General features: G+C 41.2%; 1 protein-coding gene across 8 annotated transcripts in view; it reads left to right on the top strand.

Moving 5' to 3' along the window:
• Nucleotides 1–20,365, top strand: part of clcn3 (chloride channel 3) — a 79,252-nt gene that overhangs the window by 54,627 nt on the left and 4,260 nt on the right. For 6 of the 8 annotated variants that reach the window (XM_067580225.1, XM_067580223.1, XM_067580226.1 and 3 more), the window contains 12 exons: nt 7,710–7,870; nt 9,068–9,167; nt 9,841–10,028; nt 10,243–10,365; nt 11,315–11,521; nt 11,620–11,700; nt 11,840–12,092; nt 12,305–12,597; nt 12,689–12,875; nt 13,093–13,491; nt 14,447–14,663; nt 16,169–16,244. In XM_067580225.1, coding sequence (XP_067436326.1) covers nt 7,710–7,870; nt 9,068–9,167; nt 9,841–10,028; nt 10,243–10,365; nt 11,315–11,521; nt 11,620–11,700; nt 11,840–12,092; nt 12,305–12,597; nt 12,689–12,875; nt 13,093–13,491; nt 14,447–14,663; nt 16,169–16,244 — 2,285 coding nt within the window. The remainder of the gene's footprint in view (nt 1–7,709; nt 7,871–9,067; nt 9,168–9,840; nt 10,029–10,242; nt 10,366–11,314; nt 11,522–11,619; nt 11,701–11,839; nt 12,093–12,304; nt 12,598–12,688; nt 12,876–13,092; nt 13,492–14,446; nt 14,664–16,168; nt 16,245–20,365) is intronic. The other 2 variants (XM_067580230.1, XM_067580231.1) reach the window with 1 other exon arrangement.

The following is a 20,365-nucleotide window of genomic DNA, read 5'->3' as shown; positions in this document are numbered from 1 at the left end:
GCAGATTGAGTGTGAAGGCTCGTGCTCGGGCCTGTGAGCAGCAGTGACTAAAGGGAACATCATGGGCATCCATTTTAAATTCACTTGCACAGGTTCCTGGCTGCCACATACAATATGTGAACTAGATGTTCATAGATCTACGACGTGTGTGTATGTGTGTGTGTGTGTGTCTCAAGTGTTTCACAACCTTTCTGCAGTGGGAGGACACCTGTTGGTCAGATCCAGGATGTCACCTCACGTCACACATAAACAGGGGTTTCATAATGACACATGCAGGGTTTCACAGTACTATGACAAGTTGTCACTTGGTTTTTTTTTTTATGACACATTTAAATTCTTGCACGGGAACCCTGTTTGTCTTTCCTATGAGGCCTTCAGGGAGTTTTCCTCTTCATTGTGTCTCAGTTGTGTGTGTGTGTGTGTTGGTTCTTTCAGGCCTTGTTAGATTCTTACGGTGAGTGAGCAGAGACAAAAGGCCCCCAGTGAGTTTAGGAAAGATCCGCTGCTTCGTACATCCACTTTTATACAGCAGACTTCGGTCCGCAGACATCACTACGTGCGACATTTTCTTTCCTCTCTCCCTGCAGGCGCACAGTCCGATGTGTGGTCCTCTCACGACTTTTGAATGAATAGTTTTTGGCTTTATTCGTTCTCCTGCAGCCTCTCGGTGAGCATGATTTATTGCACATCCATCTCTCCCTTTCTGTTCTGGCACTTTTTCCACATAGAAGGAGCTTCACCCATTTTATCTTCTGGAAATTTTCCATGTCATGCTGCAAACAGAAATTGTAATAGAGCTAAGTTAGTTTGCCAATTTCCTGCTTAAATAACTGGTAAAACTGGGCATATAGTGTGTAGGGCAGCAACTAACCTGAACTAATCTGTTGAACATTTTCTTGACTAATCGATTAGTTGTTTGGTCCATAAAATGTCAATCACTGACATCCTCATAGGTCTTGTTTTGTCATAACCCAAAGATATTTAGTTTACTATCATAGAAGTGTAAAGAAACCAGAAAATATTCACACTTGAGAAGCTGGAAGCAGAGAATTTGGAAATGTTCCTCCTTAAAAAATGACTCAAAACGATTAATTGGTTATAAAAATAGCTGACGATTAATAGTCGCCAACTAATCAACTAATTGTTGCAGCTCTATTTCTGCTGTAAAACATAATTCAATTGAAAGATTCTGGCCTTGTCTCATCTGAAGGAAAGTACCGACAAATACATAAACACAGTCTGTGCTGACATTTTGGATTATAGCTGATAGCGTGAACAAAGGAGAGTTCTGTAAAAAGGGGGCTTTCGGGTCGACTCTGGGACTCCACCAGACAGGTCATCTGGCCGGCATCAGTCAACAACAAGGCTCTCCAGGCCATAAGGAGGTTGTCGGGGTCAGTTTGTGATGCTGATCACATGACGGCTGAGCAGACTCAACCCGGCTGACCCAGAGCGTCCTAGCCAGCTGCCTCTAAAGCTCTCTGATCTGATTTACTCAACAGTAGTAGAGAAGGCCTTACAAAGGGGAATGCAGGGGTGGTTGTAAGACTTAAGTAACACTAGAAACCTGGGTTTTCTCCACCCATTAGGAACAGAAACCTCTGAACAAGCTTTCATTTTCCACCTCACCGATCATAGTTTTGCAGTAAGGCCTCGCCAAATGCCGTTCATTTAGAGAAGTGGTGTTGTTGTTGACAGTCAGCAAACCTGTCGGGGTTTTTTTTTTACCCTCGACGCAGGATGAGCAGAATCGCCAAGTCACTGTACCAGCTCACAGAGGAAAGAAACCAAAGCCATATTTTTATGGTGTGCGAGTGTGTCTTTTGTCTGCGTGTCAGCACAGGCGTGCCTGCTGAACCGCTGAAGCGTGATGCTGGCGACGTGCTCCTACGCAGTCCCCTTCGGTGTCTGTTTTCTGTGGCGTCACCTCCTGATTCAACTGACGGTTGCCAATGGTGCAGCAGGAGGGATTTATCTGATTTTACTGCAGGCTGAAAACGTTATCTAAAACAACCACATCCTATTGCATAGTAGCAGCATCAGTCTTGTTCTTGTACTTTTTAAGGTATATTTCAGTCTTTCAGGTGCAAATTTATTGAAGCAACAAAATGATATCAACTGTAAAGCACTCTAATTTATGGTACTATCAACCATTTCTTGATAATAGTACTGCTTCTGGCAGCAAGTATTGTGTCTTACTGCATTAAATATTCATTATACCATGTTGTTTTTGTGTGTGTGTGGTTATGTTGGTCAGTATTTCTGTCACGGCTAGCTGTGTAATACTTTCTTGCACTTCCTTATGCATTTGCTGTTGCCTTTCGATCATGTTTGTTCCACTTTTCTCATGAGTCAGACCTTGAATCATCAACAGTGGCCCATGAGGGACAGTAACCCAGCTGAATGTGCATTATTTTGTTTCCTTAGTTTGAAATTCATGGACCTTTCCTGAATTATTTGGAGCAATTGTATTCAATCTTTATTTTCTGACCCTTGTTAGAGAATGCACACTTCTGATTCCTTCTATGAATTGGTATTTATTTATAATGCCACATACAGTTGGCCTAAATTAGATAACTTAATGCCAGGTTGAGTATAGTATGATAAACATTCTTAGTTGTCAGAAGTAGACTTCAACTCACTATCAACTGGAAATGGATTTGTGAATAAATGAATAAATTAAATCTTTATTGTCCATTATGGAATTTGTTACATGAGTATACACCACTGACTGTAAAGTCATCACCATCACTGTCTCATTCAATGGGTCGTTTGAACCACCTATTACAAAAACCTATTTAAATTGTGCATTTGTGTCTCCCGTCCGCACCAGTTCTTGTGTTCTCAGGTAACATCTCGGCTCTCGTCTTTAATCTGGGCACCAGAAACTCTTGAAAAGAAAACTCTGGAAAAAGTGGCTGGAGCAGGTTGTCCGTTCCCTTCAAAGAAAGATTTCTAGTAAAATCCTCTTGACAGAAACTGTATGCACAAGGTCATCATGCTCTGGAAAGAAATCTCACTTAAATTCATCAAAAAATACAAAGAGATACCACTTTTACCACCAGAATTCAATGTAGCTGCAACACATACTGTATGTCGCACACTGCGTACTGTAGGTCTTGCTTTATTTTGATGAAATATAGCTCACTCTCTTGTGCTTACTAAGCAGACGTAAGCATTGAAGACTCATATGTCACCATATAAAAACACCCAACAGTGGAGATTTCCTTGAAAACAGTTGGAGTTACAAATCAAAGCCACCCAAAGACTCTTTTCATTGTTTGTCTACTGATCCTTAGAGGTCAGATCTCAGTACTGGGCGAAAAAAAACTGGACCTTCCTATCAGATGCTACTGTTGTTGAGTCAATAACTGAGTCTCTTCACCATCCCTGAACAGTCCAGACTGTAGCCCGTTACTCTGGAATCAAAATGGAGAACGATAGCATCAGTCTCCCCCGCCAAGCATCACTCTCCACCGCTGCCGACTCGACTCCACAACAGCAACAACAGGATATCACTGGTCAGATGAAAGCCACACTCGGCCATGTCGCCTCTTACTTCTCTCCGCAGTTCTCACCAAAGTGTTACGACTTCTTTCCTCTCTCCCACATGCCATCAAACATCAAAGGAGGCGATATGAGCTAATAAGCTGCGTTTTCAAAGCCACATGCATAATGTGGGAAACAGACTTTATCCTCTGCTTACGTCTCAGTCACTGAAGGGGAACATTTTTGCTCGTGTGCAAAAGCTTTATTCCAAACGGAGTTGTTTTATAATCTGTTTTACGGCCCTTGTTAAAACCATCTAAGGGATTTTTTTTTGTTATTAATGCAGATCACAGAGGGTTAACAGCTATGAACGAAGCCTTGTTTGATAGTCAGTCCTAGTTATAGTTGTGCTCAGGAGCTTAAAGATGTAGTGGATAATATGTATTGTTGAATGGAATGTTTATGTTTCCTATTTAAAGATTTTCTGGGCTTTATATTAACCACGATGTGTCATTTAATTGGCATTACTCTTGCCCACATTCCTGCATTCACACCTTTATCTTTAGCCTCATGAGAGCTACTAAAGGAAAACATGTTCTTTTGTTTCATATTGTTACAGATCGCACTAGCTAGAAAATTAATATTTTTTGGTTCGTCTACTCTTTAAGAGCTACTTTGGCAGAAAACCAACTGTTGAGTAGAGTTGAATTTAGCTGGTAAAATAGTTGATTCTGTCAAATTGTGACGTTGGAAAAAGAGGAAGGTTGAGAGAGTTTTCTTCCCTCAGTAACATCGGCTGCTGCCAACAGAGTCGTATCACACGATGCTGGAAAGTTCAGCAACAACGTGTCTGACTGATGTGTGACTGACTGAATGAATGAGCGATAACGGCATGCGAAGTGGAGACGGACTGTAACAAAATAACCGTATAACAGCATTCATGTGGCCTCGGCTCGATGTTACACTCACAGAAAATGCAGCAAGTGTTATAAGTTTATCCTCCAGGTTGTTATCCGTTTGTAGAAAAGAAGAAATAATTGTCTAAAGCTCATTGATTACAGTCTGTATAATTCAGACCTTGAAGACTCTAAATTGCTGTTGTCTAAAGAGTAACCTCAAGCAATGTGAAAGTGTTGGTATTCCCGACCTCAAGGACGTGGTGGGTTTATCACCATGCAGAACTGCTGACTCAATCTTGAACCACTGAAATGATGTTTTTTGGTTTGGAGGCAAATTATTCTTAAAAACATTGATAAGAAACCAAACTTTCCAAGATCTTATCCCTGTATTACTTGTTCTCTGTTATCTGTTGGTATCTGACCGAACATTTATTTCAGCATTTTTGAATTTATCCAATCGGATGTGATTGTAGGTGACCAGCTAACCGCATCCATCATATAAAACCGCACTATCATGGGTGGGAGCTGCGTATTTGGAAAGAAATTGGCAATTTATTCATTTTGCACCTCTTGATGACTTGAAATGATGATGATGAGCTTTTCACTTCACTTGGACATCTTGGACATGCGTCATGTTACAGAAGCTAAAGATGCTCCAAGGCTACGTTCACATTAAATGTTGAAGTGGCCAAAATCAGACTTTTTTTTTGCTTTTTTTGTCAATAAATCTGACTCTTTTCATTTCAGATCAGAGCCACTTGGTCCTAGATCCGATTCAAATCCGATCCGCTGTCAGAACAGTCAGATCGGAGTTCATTTGGTATTTTTATTGGCTGTCGTCATCATTCAGTGTCGTCAACCTCACAGCCTGGCAAAAATAAACATGTCCCCCTCTTCTTATTCTCATCCTCATCATCTGTATTGTAAATAATCCTGAACATTTACGCTAGCACGGCCATGTCACACATGTTTATGATTTTACTGTCGCAAAATGACGTTATTGTTGTTGTTCTTGTACGAACGTCGCTAACATTTCAGTTAAATCTACGCATGCGTGGCAGTTAAGGACCTCAACGGTGTCACAAATACATATCACTTACAAACATGAATGTAAACCATCAACACAAAAAGATCAGATCTGAATAAAAAATCAGAACTGAGCATCAAGGCCCGTAATGTGAACTTTCAGTGTCACAGTTTCTTGACTGGATACTTATTTTGTTGTTGCTGTTGTATGCTGTTGTTTTGTTTCGTTTGGTGGATCCAGATTTAGCTTCAACGTTAACACACACTGTAATTACATCCATGTTTGTACAAATGAATCTGATATTGCTGAATGTACACAGACAGGAGAAACAAGTTGTTCTCGTAACGCTTCACAAAAAGTTTTTACTTTTGTTTCTCATTTAAAGAGAAGCTTTAAGCTTTTGCTCTGTCTCTGTTCTGTCACTGTTACACACAGATCTGCCTTTGTACGAGCCAGATGAAGAAGCTTCACATATTTGTGGCGTCAGAAGTAGGAGGCTCGGGCTCAGTGTTTCTGACAGTTTCAAATGTCGCAAGATGGGCTGTTCCTAATTTATCTAACAGGCTTCGCGCCAGATAAAATGTGGAGTGATGCATTTTAAAGTTAACGAAGTGACCCCATTAATCTCTGAAAATTGAGACTTAACTTTACTGCATTATGATGATGATGATGTATAAAAAGGATGCTTAATCATCTCAACAGCGTCTGAGTACTGTGTCATAAAAAAAAAAAAATCACTTCATATCGAGGGGAAATTTCTCATCTCACATCAGCCGGAGAAGATGAACGACAGCCGTGTAAATCCAGTGATGTTTTCCAGATAAAAGGCAGAGAAAATAACCCCCTAGGCCGCTTCTCCTCGCTCTGTTAAAGTGTGTGTGTGTGTGCAGATGAGTCACAATTTTTTTTCTGTCTCTCCTCACATTGAATCTGTGCATCCAGCCAGAACGGATCAGACCTCACCAGTGACATTTAGCATCTCATGTCATTGTTATAAACAAAGTCACTGCTCTCGTCTATTTATAGTATCAACAACACAATCATCTTAAGGGCTAGTGGACAATGTTTGCTTTGTATTTTTTTGTTATAATACGTGCTGTGACTGATACTAGTCATGTTGAACTCATTACTCAAGTGACTGTACGAGGTCGTTGTCCTGCAGCTTGTAGGCCGGCACAAGCAGACATTCATTGTTTCCAGAGGATGAATCCTAACGACGTTGGCGATCCTTTGACGCGCCACCGTAGAGGTCGACATTTGTAGTTTTTAGTGTCTTATCAACTGATGGATGGATTGCCATGAAATATACTACACATTTATATGCTAATTAGCAAATATTAGCATTCTAATATGCTAAAACCAAGATGGTGAACATGATAAACATTATACCTGTTAAACATCAGCATGTTAGCATGTTATGTAGCATTTAGCTCAAAGCATCGTTAAGCACAACCTCACAGAGAGTCTCGCCAATGGATTTTAGGGCTCCAAGTAAAAAAACCCAACAAAACAGCCGCCGAAGGTATTAAAAACAATTGAAATGTCATTTGCTTGTGTTTTTAGATGTAATGAGTCTGGTTTGTACAGAAGGAACATTCAGTATAAGTCCCTGATGGACTTAATGATCTGGATCTCAGACCAGCAGCTGTTCACTCATCCCTGAATGCTCTAGTGTAGGTGTGACTGTGTGTATGAATGTGGATAAAAGATGTCTTCTAGGTATTTCAGTGCTATTTATTCAACCCAATGTTTTAGCGGTGCAGATAAACCTCCACTCGCTTATCATTTTTGTTCCAGATGAGGCGATGAGCTGCAGGGCTCCTGGCAGGCTTCTCTCAGTGTAGTCGTGTTTCTGACAGTCTCATTATATCTCTGGTGACTGTGCAGTGAGCTCTGCAGTGTTTCTGATGTGCCAGATAATCAAGGAGATGTGGAGCTAATGTGCCGCCAGCAGCAGGCAGCACTGTGACGGATCTTTTTACTTTTCAGGATCATTTATAAGGATCAGACGTACGGTAGAACAACATGGCCAAAATGTCACATCACAAATGTTTTTGTGTTGTTATGACGTTGTAACAATGTTTGATGGTGCTTGTTTCTTTCAAGCAAGGAGTTCAGACAGGTTTCTTTAGCAAAACGGCTTTGAATGAAAGGCCAAAACTGGTATACTTGTGTATATTTTAATGGGAGGCAACATTATTCCGTCATATTTTATTGAAGTTTGCAAACAGTTTTATTTTCTAATGTTAACCACCTCTGTTTTTTTCCCTTTCCTCTGTGTCTCTCCTGCTCAGGGTCTAACTACGTCATGTCTAACGGGGGCGGGGCACCCAGCAGCACCACCCACCTGTTGGACTTCCTAGAGGAGCCCATCCCTGGTGTGGGGACCTACGACGACTTTCACACCATCGACTGGGTCCGTGAGAAATGCAAGGACCGCGAGAGACACCGGAAGGTAAAAGGAAACCTCAAATCTTAAAAGGTTTCAGCTTCAAACAAAGTACCGCGAGGTGTTTATACCTAACAAATCCACACTCTGAAGTGATGCGAAAAGCCATGAAAGCCTCCTTCTGGCTTTATCCCACTGCCTCCCCTGTTCTCTCTCCAAGAGCCATGAATCTTTTAACTGTCTTTTACTTTCTCAACACAATGTATGTTACAAATAGGGACAATGGCACGCTGTCAGACTCCTCCTCCTCTTCAAAGTCATTCATGGTGTTGCAATCGGTTGTACAGGTTAATAGTTAAGGAAGTTTTGTGGAGAATAAAAAACCCTGCCTACTTCAACATTTTTAGCACATCTGGCCAGTCATGTAACAACCAACAAGCACTTTGTTTGAAGCATATCGAGGCTTTCAGTCCTAAAACATGGACAAAATGTCAAAGGGTGTTTTAAAATTGTGCTCAGTCTACTTCCTGTTCACATTTGCTGGAGTCAGTGAGAAACTCCTCAGCTGCACAGGAAGGGTTGTCTTATGCATTTCCTGCAGCAGCAACAGGTTGTTTGGATCACAAATAAGAAGAACAAGGTTTAGCAGTTGTCGCCTCCTCAACAGAAACTCAATCTTCATCAACAGAAAATCCAACCACTCCTTGAAGATTCATCTTCTGTCGTAAAAATCAAGTAGTACAGAAGTCATTAATGAACCGGAATGAATGGACATACGATGAGTTGTCCTCTTCCTGCCCCGCATCACCCCGTCGATTACACAACCTCTCTCTGTCAACACACTCTGTCCAAATATTGACACAGTTTTACAGCCTGCTTTCTAGAAGCGTTTTATTGCGGAGCTCGTGGAAACGATATCTCTGAAGATTTGAATGCTATTTGAATAATTTCAAACTGTGTTTTTATAACCTGGTGCTACCTGCCTTACAGGAAGTGTTTTTTATCAACTCTTATTGAGCAACAGAGGAAATCATGCCACTATAGTAGATTACTGAGTTACTTGTCATACGAGGGTTGATATAAACCTTTGACCTATTTGCATCACTGCGAGTTTAAGTTCAACTAATGGCGCTTTTTCTTCAATCTCGAGAACAACAGGAAATTAAACTAATGACTTAAATTTCCTGTTATTCATGCATCTGATTCAGTGGTTTGTTTGTTTTTTTTGCTAACTGTTGTTACCTATATGTTCTGTGTATTCAGATAAACAGTAAGAAAAAGGAGTCAGCATGGGAGTTCACAAAGAGCCTGTACGATGCCTGGTCTGGATGGCTGGTGGTGACGCTCACCGGCTTGGCCTCGGGTAACACAAATGCACACACGCTGTACAAATACACACACACACACACACACACACATGGCCGTTATCTCCTCTGCTGGTGACTCTCACATGCTTTGCCTAAGGCAGCTCACACTCAGTCTTTCTCTTGGTCCTTTGCTCTCATTTACCCACTTGCACATAAGCACACTTTCACTCTCCTACAGAGCCTCATCAGACAGAATTCTGTCCTCGAAGTCATGAAATCTCATAAATTATATATGTTTGTATGACCACCAAAGGACAGAAAACCCACAGGCCCTTTTTACCAAAGTGAAGTTTCTAAAAAATGGCTTTTTTTTAGTAAAGTTTTGTGAAGATCTGAGGTACAGAGAAGAAGAAACGACCTGCTGATTTTCATGTTTCAGCTTAAATGAGGCTCATCTGACCTGGATCCAAACACCGCTGCTCTGCTAGCATGGCTGTAGACTCACTAAATATACTGTAGCTATTTGTACACTTGGCTTTTCTATGTGGTCAACCAGCTCTAAATTTAAAAACCACCTGTGTAAAGATAACTGGCACATATAAAGACTGGTAGCATAACCACCAAGCTAACCGCCTCTTGCCTTTCTCTTTGTTTTCTACTCCTCTCTCCTCCCGGCCTTCACCTCCTCCATCCGTCCGTCTTTTCCTTCCCGCTTTTTCCTCCTGCCAGGTGCTTTGGCTGGCCTGATTGACATTGCTGCTGATTGGATGAACGACCTGAAGGAGGGCGTGTGTCTGAGCGCCATGTGGTTCAACCACGAGCAGTGCTGCTGGACGTCCAATGAGACCACCTTTGCTGAGAGGGACAAGTGTCCTCAGTGGAAGAGCTGGGCTGAGCTAATACTTGGGCAGGCGGAGGTAGACTAACACAGGCACAACAGCATTAGACTGCAAAGAGCACTGTCATAGTAGAGGAAGACAATGAAAGAGACACTACAACGCACAGCAAAACACACACACGCCAACTTGCAGATGTGCTATAAGACTCGTTCACATACGTTATATGTATGATTTAGATTTTTGGTGCCAGTCAGTTTCACTATTTTACTTCTTCTTTCTCACCGCTCTGAAGGGTCCAGGCTCGTACATCATGAACTATTTCATGTACATCTACTGGGCTCTGTCCTTCGCCTTCCTGGCTGTCTGTCTGGTCAAGGTGTTCGCTCCCTACGCCTGTGGCTCGGGGATCCCTGAGGTGAGGAAGATGTCGCATTAATACAAAAGGGCAGTATGAGAATCAACTTGTATAAAACATTTATTGTTAAAGTAACATGTCATTCAACACATTGACATCCATGTGGGAAAACTTCTACATCCAAGACTTCAAAGTTGGCTTTTGAGCAGCAACATTTCAAACAGTTACATCACATAGCCCAAAACAACTTTTGTTTGCGACAGAGCTTATCATTTTTATGAAACTAATGAGGTTAACAGGCTATCTCTGCTAGTTTCCTCTCTCTGTGTTTCAGAGTGCACTGCACACTGAGCGAAGGAGCTGGTGTGGGATTTCTGCAGACTGTAGATGCTCTGTTTTATCTCTCGGTTCTCTCGTTTTCTCATGTCTGATCGATTGTCTGCGGCTGTAAAAAAAAAAAAAAAAAAGCTAAGAGCAGTAAATGAAATGGAAACTCTACAAGTCTCTGTAGCTGCCTCTAACTCTCCATGAAAGTGGTTTAATTGGAACTTTCAGGGACTCACATACACACAGTGTGTTTTCATGCTCATGGGTTTCCTTTTAATGCCTTGAAGTGCCTTTAAAATTGTTAATTCAGTGGGCAGCAGGGAGATGTGACATGTATGACCGTGCTGTAAAAAAAAAAAAAGCCATTTTGAGGTGAGCACTCAGCTTTCTAAAAAAAAAAAAAAAAATCATCTTTTTGTTGCCATGGGAACTGCATTGCCAGGGAAAATGTGTAGCAGTCGGTGACTTTGAGCATGTTGACAATAACAGAATAAAGGAAAAGATCAAGCAGAGATGCAGCTAAAACAAAACTTGCTCAAAGAGATTGAAAACAGAAACTTGAAACAATTTGTTTTGAAGCATAAGGCGACAAAAACTGAAAGGATCAGACGATTAATTAATTTGTCGTGTGATATAAAAGAATTACCTTTAACCTCTGCCTTCCTCCTCTCTTCTCCCTCAGATCAAGACCATCCTGAGTGGGTTTATCATCCGAGGCTATCTGGGCAAGTGGACACTGATGATCAAGACCATCACTCTGGTGCTGGCTGTGGCGTCCGGCCTCAGCCTGGGGAAGGAGGGCCCCCTGGTCCACGTGGCCTGCTGCTGTGGGAATATCTTCTCCTACCTCTTCCCCAAGTACAGCAAGAACGAGGCCAAGAAACGAGAGGTGAGGGAGAGCGAAGCAAAGAAAAATTTACGAAAACAGTTTTGAATCTGTTTTTGTCCTTATCTGATCATATATTACTGTCTGTTTTTGTCACCCAGGTTCTCTCTGCTGCTTCGGCAGCTGGGGTGTCCGTGGCTTTTGGAGCACCGATCGGAGGAGTTCTCTTCAGCTTGGAGGAGGTACAGCATGTGAACTGACGGAGACTGTATCTTTATTTTAATTGCTGCAGATGTTTAACTGATGAGGAATAATCCCATTGTAGTGCTTCAACGGCAGGATAATGGATTCAACTCTTAAGTTCTCCTCTCTCCTCTTCAGGTGAGCTACTACTTCCCTCTAAAGACGCTGTGGCGCTCCTTCTTCGCCGCCCTGGTGGCGGCCTTCGTGCTGCGCTCCATTAACCCGTTTGGTAACAGCCGTCTGGTGCTGTTCTACGTGGAGTACCACACGCCATGGTACCTGTTTGAGCTCCTCCCTTTCATCCTTCTGGGAGTGTTCGGGGGCCTCTGGGGCGCCTTCTTCATCCGAGCCAACATCGCCTGGTGCCGGCGGCGCAAGTCAACCCGCTTTGGCAAGTATTATATCTTGATTCCAAAATTTTAGCCAGCCCAGGTGTGTGAAGGTGAAGATGTTTGTTGGACTTGATGGGATTTTCTAGAAGATGAGTATTAAACTATCGTAGAGGCGGGAATTAAAGTTTCAGAATAGTAGCTTGATTGTTTCAATCATCTTTATTCTCCTGCTATTGTAGTCTGACATGTTGGGTTTTCCCTCTTCCTTCAGGCAAGTACCCGGTTTTGGAGGTGATCCTGGTGGCGGCCATCACAGCTGTAGTTGCTTTCCCGAACCCGTACACGCGTCAGAACACCAGCGAGCTGATAAAGGAGCTGTTCACTGACTGCGGCCCGCTTGAGTCCTCACAGCTCTGCCAGTACCGCAGCCAGATGAACGGCAGTAAGGCCTTCACCGACAACCCCAACCGACCAGCGGGGTCCGGCGTCTACGCCGCCATGTGGCAACTCTGCCTGGCGCTCATCTTTAAAATCATCATGACCATATTCACCTTTGGACTCAAGGTGATCCCCTAGATACAAGGCAGATTCTTCTTCAGGTTGCCGTACATGCCCTTATCAAACACTAACTCCAGCCTCTTTTGAGCCTCTCTAGGTACCATCAGGCTTGTTCATCCCCAGCATGGCCATCGGGGCGATCGCAGGGCGAATCGTTGGCATCGCCGTAGAGCAGCTGGCCTATTACCACCACGACTGGTTCTTGTTCAAAGAGTGGTGCGAAGTGGGTGCTGACTGCATCACTCCAGGGCTCTACGCCATGGTGGGCGCAGCAGCATGTCTGGGTGAGTCAACGAGTAATGGATATTGACGGATATTACACCACGATCGCTTTAACATCTGGTTGTAAGAGGACATTTTGGTCAGTGATCTATATACCATCAAGTTATTGTCGCTTGAGTAAAAGAAAACTGATTAATATATGTTTGTGTGTCTTTCTATGTCGAGATGTGTGTTAACTTCTTTTTGCGTATTATATTCTTCCTCTCCTCCCTCCTGTAGGTGGTGTGACCCGTATGACAGTGTCCCTGGTCGTCATAGTCTTCGAGCTGACCGGCGGGTTGGAGTACATCGTCCCCCTCATGGCTGCCGTCATGACCAGCAAATGGGTGGGCGACGCCTTCGGCCGTGAGGGAATCTACGAGGCCCACATCCGTCTGAACGGATACCCCTTCCTGGACGCCAAGGAGGAGTTCACACACACCACGCTGGCCAGGGAGGTGATGAGGCCACGACGCAGCGACCCGCCGTTAGCGGTGCTGACACAGGATGACCTGACTGTGGAGGAGCTGCAGGGCGTCATCAATGAAACCAGTTATAATGGTTTCCCTGTGATAGTGTCCAAGGAGTCCCAGAGGCTGGTGGGCTTTGCTCTACGCAGGGACATCACAATCGCTATAGGTAACGACGTTTCTCCCACATTTCATAACAGAATGTGAGAACAAAGTCTGGAAGTGAGATTCATTTACGGTTTATACAAAAAAACTGCACAGTGTATCAACAAAATGACTAAATTGGTGGCCAAGTTATTTTAATTTCCACATATTTAAGTGTCCTTGAGCAGGAAGATGCTATTTTAATAAATATAACATACAGTAAAATCTGAGTTGATAAGTCTTAAAGATCGGGCTAAAAAGAGACTTTGTACGTTGCTCTTCTGAGTGGATTGTTTTACCACAGTTTGATTTGTTTTATGCCAGTAGAGAGGTGACGGGAACAAATGCAACAAAGGTCCCCAGCTGGTTGTTGGTGTTCTAACCCCCAACCCATGGCAGTGATACTACCCCCCCAAAAAACTAAAATAAATTATATTTCAGACATTTATTGTCTACAATGAAATTCTGATTCTGAATCACTTATAAACCTGCATAAAACTGGAGAAATCAAAATACATACCTATTAAATTATCTTTCTTACCATCTTTTTTCAGGCTTTTGAGACACAGTTAGAACATTTAAACACATCAAAATTGAATAATTTTTGATCATCTGTACACCAGAATATTTTACAGTTTTGTTGAGACATTTTATACAAAATTGACATTCTTAAATCACCATAATATGCACAAAAGAGAAGAAATTCAGGCTCATTTTCCACGTGTCTTAAATCACAAACATTGTATTTTCTCTGAACATTTTTGTATCCGCCAACCTCCAAGACCAGAGGAAAAATACAAGTTATCAACTGTGCAACTTAAGATCTTTGACTTCTAGATGTAACATATGATTATGTTTGTTTTATATGCATAGATCTCCTTAATCCACTTTATTGTCCTTAGGAACTATCAAGGAGTCCACTAAAGCGAATGAACATGTAACTTTTACTGGTTTAAGTCTCTGTGTCTCTTTCCCGACAGAAAATGCCCGTCGTAAACAGGAGGGCATCATGTTGAACTCCAGGGTGTACTTCACCCAGCATGCACCCACCCTGCCGGCCGACAGCCCTCGTCCCCTCAAGCTTCGCTCCATCCTGGACATGAGCCCCTTCACCGTCACCGACCACACCCCCATGGAGATCGTGGTGGACATCTTCAGAAAGCTCGGGCTGCGTCAGTGCTTGGTCACTCACAACGGGTAAGTAGGAGAATAAAAGACAACTTTGTCTCGGGAGGAGGGACGTGCTGAAAGAACAGAGGATTAATCCTTCTTTCTTTCGTTTCTGACGACCGACTGACCCGTCTGAGGTCGACAAACATCGCACAAACACATGTACACACTGTCTGGTGTTGCATGAGCTCTTTGATCCCTGTAATCTGCATGGCCTGGCGTAACCGCTGTGCTGCACTTTCCTTACCCTCCTACTCAACAATAACAGAAAGTCTCCTCAGTAGAAGAGACTGAGCTGCTGAAACTAACCACAACTGCATAACAGGTATTCTGCTGGGAAAATAGAGTCAGTCAGAAAAAAAACCAGTCTGTGTTGTGAAACCGAGAAGAGAAACATTTGAGTTTTTGGCCCTTTGAGATTCTTGAATAGTTAATTTAGAACAATGACAGCGTTGTTCATTTTATAGTTAATGAAAATAAATGTCTCATGATCTGTTCCGTCCTCACTCTCAGGACGTCTGGTCTAATTTTATAGATTTCACTGTGAGCCACCTGCTGGCGTGATGAAGGAATTACAGGACAGGTTGTGTTTAAAAACTGATAAACTTACAGTTCATTTAATTTTGCTGTGACAATCACCAGAGAGGAGCCGCACAGCAGTGTTGTTTTTATTTACTGTTTTTTGTATGTTTTTATTAGTTGTTAGTGAATATTTTTCTTATTGTCAGCAAAACGCATGAAAAGACCAAATCCAATAATGTGCTCCATCTTTGGCTCCTCCGCCCAGAGCCCTTTGGTTCTTATGGAAGAGGTAGATCTTTTAAAGCAGGTAATAAAAATCCTAAAACAGCTGGGCACTGTAGTTTTTACCACATGTTGCTCAAACAGGAGGAAACAGCGCATTAATGGCTGTGGATTAATACACATTCGCTGTGTTAATGAGTATTTATAGCAGCAGGAAGGTGAACTGCAGTGAGCATTTGTAATTAAGAAAGATGTCACCTGCTACGACGGTGTGACTCATCGATGTTTTTAATAGTTTTAAACAACAGTAGAGCTCTACGGCACACAGGAATAAGATATATTGGATTTTGAACTCAGACTTGTTTGTAGGATCAATTCATCATTGGTTTTGGTCTTTTCTGTAGATTTCTTGACATTAAGAAAAATATAACTGATCTTATCCTTAAACATTGATTCAGCATTTTCTTACACTACATTTAATAATTTACATTATAAATCCTGAATATTATAAAGATTATATAAATAGTTTATTAGAGTTATTACCCATCGTAACACATTTGAAATTAATTTGCTTTAAGTTTTATCGAGTGTTTTTGTGTTGAGTTGTGTAATTTTGAGTCATATTTTCTGTTTATTTTAAGTTGCACCCTGTTATGTATGTTTATGTTTTGTGCTGCTGCTGTCTGTTCTCTCTCTGTCTCTCTTCTGTTTTCTTGTTGTTTTTTTTTGTTCATTTGTTGTCGTTTTATTTATTGGGCAGTTTTCCGAGTAACGGATGTGTGTTTCAGGATTGTGTTGGGCATCATCACAAAGAAGAATATATTAGAACATCTGGAGGAGCTCAAGCAGCAGACGGAGCCCCTGGTGACTAGTCCCACCCCTTTACACACGTGACCCCCCCCACACCCCCTCCTCCCCCCTACTTTCGCACCTGTCTCTTAGGCTCCGTCTCTTAGGAGGGATGCATGAAAAACTGGGTGTGAAAAACTGTTGACAGTTCCCAGCTAAACATTCCTTCTTCTTCTTCTTTCACTTATTGTACGCACTCTGTTGTCCGTGGGTTGGTCTGGTGTGGATTCACCTCTAATGGAGTCGTTCATCTTAGAGAAACATCTGTAGAAAGACGTTCTCTGACACATCTTCATCTTCATCTTCATCAGCTGCTGCAGTTTTGAAGTCATCATATAAACATGTAGATTTTTTTTGTGTTTTGTGGGTCCTGTAATGTCGGACCTCCATGGGAACTGTCACCCACATCACTGTAGAGCCCCTTTCAGACATGTGCTTCATTAAGTAAATGTGCTGGCACTTTTACTGTTTTACTAGTCACTTTTCCATAAAAGTCCTGACATGATCTTACTAGTAAGGACCTTATAACACAGCTAAGGTCTAATTGAATGCCGTCACATTAACATAAAGGCTACTAAAGCACTAAAAATATCAATTTAAGATTGCTGTAATAAACCTGACTTTTACCGTAACTATTGTCTTATATGTGCAAAGAAAATAAAATGAGTTTAATGAGCCAGTTTTAATTTGTGGATGTCGGATCAGTAAACAGTATCATGTATAAAAATGTGTTTTAGTCCTTAAGCCTTAATTTGTTTAAATAATTACAACGTTGTGGTAAAACTTATACAATAACTGAGTTCAATGGATATATGCAGGGATGAAGGAAGACGTTACAACTGCAATTATGAAAAAATGTGTAATTAAAAAGTGTAATTAATCATAAACATCCAACAACAAGACATAAAAAAAGGAAAAAAGAATCAAAAACAAAAGAAAGGATAAAAGAAAAAATATAAATAAAATGTTGATTGGTACTATCAATCAGTGAGAAGACAAGTAATAACGTAGATATTAGGGATCAAATTGTTCCAGAGAGAGGAACCTCCATATTTAAGGATATATTGATATTGAGAAGTACATTTTTTCCCTCCAGTACAGGACAAAAGATGAATAAACACTCTCTGTAATCATCAGACTGTCGGTGTTTTGTTGTATCATTATTAAACTTCTCTAAGAAATTTGCCCCTAATTCATCTATAATTCAAACTTTTCAACCTACAATCTGTCGTCAATTCACTTGTGTCCCATAGAAAGAGAGATAAACATTCATTCAATCACAAAATAAATTGAAAACCAATCATTGATGCAGCCTCTAAGCACTTTTTCTTCCTTCATGTCATTATTTTACAACAGCTCTATCTAATACAGAACATCAATGTTAATGCCAAAACAGTCATAACTTTTAACAGATGGATGAAACCAGCCAATGTTTGCAGAATCCATGTCTGAAACGGCCTCAGTAGATTCCCCTGAGTGCAGCTGTACTACTCATCTTCATCCTCATCACACTGCATTTGTAGCTACCGTAGCTCTGCTTAGCGCTGTGTCAGCTGCATCACGCTAGCACATAGACGAGATATCCATCAAGCTGTTTTTTCTGTCCTTTTTTATTGTTTGTTTCCTGATTTCTAGTGTTTTATCAGAATGTAGATGATTTTAGGAGGATACGACAGTGAATATAACTCTTCAGCATGTGTGTGTGCTGCAGTCATGTAACCATGATGCCTGTTTCCTGCCTGTCTTCCTCCTCACATTAGTAGTCAGTCATTTCAATTATGAAAAATTCTTCCCCTTTTCAATTTTCAACCATCATTAACGACTGTTTTTTTTTCCTTTTTTTGTTTTTGTTTTTTTAAATCCCTCCCCTCTCGACCCCACCGTTTTCGCCCTGGGTCTCCACAGATTGACGACATCTGACTCGTCGCCTTAACAACACCTTGGCGAGTAGCTAGCCGCCTTGGGAAAGCGGACCTCCGTTGTTTTAATATGTTAGAGGGTGTTTTTTTGTTGTTTTTTTTAAAGGAGGGATAAAATCTGTAGTGATATGATTCATCCTCATGTTTTCCCCTCATTCCGTAGTGGCAGTGAGCGTTGTGGTTGGAGTGACGTTGTTGTGTTGATTGGTGCGAGTAGCGCTGTAGTGACGTAGCTAGTTAGCATGTGGTGATAACATGACCTTGAATTACTAATCCCGCTCTTTGACCCGCCAATGTTTTTCCTCTCTGAGCCAGCTGTGTCCCGGCGTCTTGTTGGAGAGTAAACATGTTTTTATCCCACTGGAAACCTGCAGCTTCTTAAAAACAACTCAGCTCATGAAAGTATCCGATCAAAAGACCTTTTTAATTAACGTTTGAGTGACTTTTTATATTCAGCACTTCATCAGGATCAACGAACCACAGACGCCACATGTGTACAACAGATTTAACTTCTGACAAACAATAACTGTGGTGATAAATCATCAATTATCTCTAAATAAGGAAACATAAAGAACAGAAAGAAAAGAAACAGGAAATTAAAATAAATAATAAATATTGAAAATATTACACTAAATGAATAATTTAAAGAAATAAAAACATACGAAAAAAGTAATTGGAAAAATAAATGTCAGCTACATTTTAATGTTTTTTTTCTAACAGAACAAAATACTGTTAAATTGGCTCCTTTGTTGTCGTGAGTTTTTCTTCTCATTGTGTCTAAGTGGCCAAACAGAGACAATGTGGTATTTATTTCCAGCATAATAACAACAGTCAGAGAGTTTGATATCAGAAAAATGCTTTAGCTTTCTAAAACAATGGTTTTTACTTATTAAAAAGCAGCTGTCTGCTGGAGACACATTGTCACAGTTTGCATGTCTGTGAGCGCTCACTAGTTGAATCAAAGAGTGATTTTTTTGGCCTCTCAGCACATTTAAAATGAATAATTTTAGAGGTCTGGTGAAATTCAGCATTTGACAAAAAGCTGAGAAAAGTCATAAAAAATTTAATCAGTAGCAGAAGTTTTAGTCATTAAATTGATATTATAATCCCCTTTGGCTGAAACAGAAACCATCTAGTGTGTTTTCTTATATTTCTCCCTCAAATTTGGTTTAATGCTCAACAGGTAAATGCAATCACTGACATGACTAAAATTAACAATTCATTCTGCTCTCTGATGTTTGCTGAGTCATTCTGGGAAATGTAGGAAATCTTAGCGCAGTAGAAGTTGACTTGAGGATGAGACTTAAATATTCCTTTAAAATGTGTCAAGATTATGAGGAGTCTTTTTTTTTTACTACAATAAAGAAGAACTTTGCACACAGAGAATTCTGGATTTTAAATATTTCTATTGTTTACATTGCAGGGCTGTACACACAGTGGAAAAAGTGCAGAGTGCAAATGTTTCAGTCCATGTTGGACTTTCCTCAGTGCAAATCCAGACATGATGAGTCATCCTCTATGTGTGTAACTCTACAGTCGCACTAATCAGTGATCAAAGGCTCGACTGAACACCTGTGAAGCCAACTGTCTGCAGATCAACTCATGACAAACACATTCTCACACACATACTGTATATATATATCAGTATGTCTCGTTTTGCACTGAGGAAAATCCAACACGGACTGAAATGTTTGCACTTTTGCACATTTTTTCACTGTCTGCCGCAATGTAAACAATAGAAATATTTAAAATCCAGACTCCAGTTTCTTTTTTTTTTGTTCTCTGTGTGCGAGTCCTTCTTTGCTGTACTGGAACTTTTTCCCTGACTACCACACCATAGAAGAAGACAAACAAGGGACAGCTCAACCCTCTAGAACCACTGATGAATCTCTACGCTGCGACAGTTTCTATGGTTACCACTTTATTTAGTTTAAACTGGTCTTAAGTTAAATTCTAGGTAGCATTTAAAAAAGGGCTACTCAACACTGATTTCACTTCCTGGTCAAAGTTTCCAGTTATTACCTGGAATAAAAACATAAACAAGGACTAGACACTGCTGGCTTTCAGGAAACATTGCCTTCACCCCACCCACCCTGACCCTTGACCCCTGATACACTCTGATCTGTGCCTGGTGTCCCAAGCGTCTACGACTGTCTTTGTGTCATCTCTCTGAAAACGAGACAGTTGTAGATCTCAGCAGCTCTTGGGGGGAACCCG

This window comes from Thunnus thynnus, chromosome 22 (genome assembly GCF_963924715.1).
Source record: "Thunnus thynnus chromosome 22, fThuThy2.1, whole genome shotgun sequence".
Taxonomy (NCBI): domain Eukaryota; kingdom Metazoa; phylum Chordata; class Actinopteri; order Scombriformes; family Scombridae; genus Thunnus; species Thunnus thynnus.
Note: the sequence above shows the minus strand (reverse complement) of the source record. Positions and strands in the feature narration are given on the sequence as shown.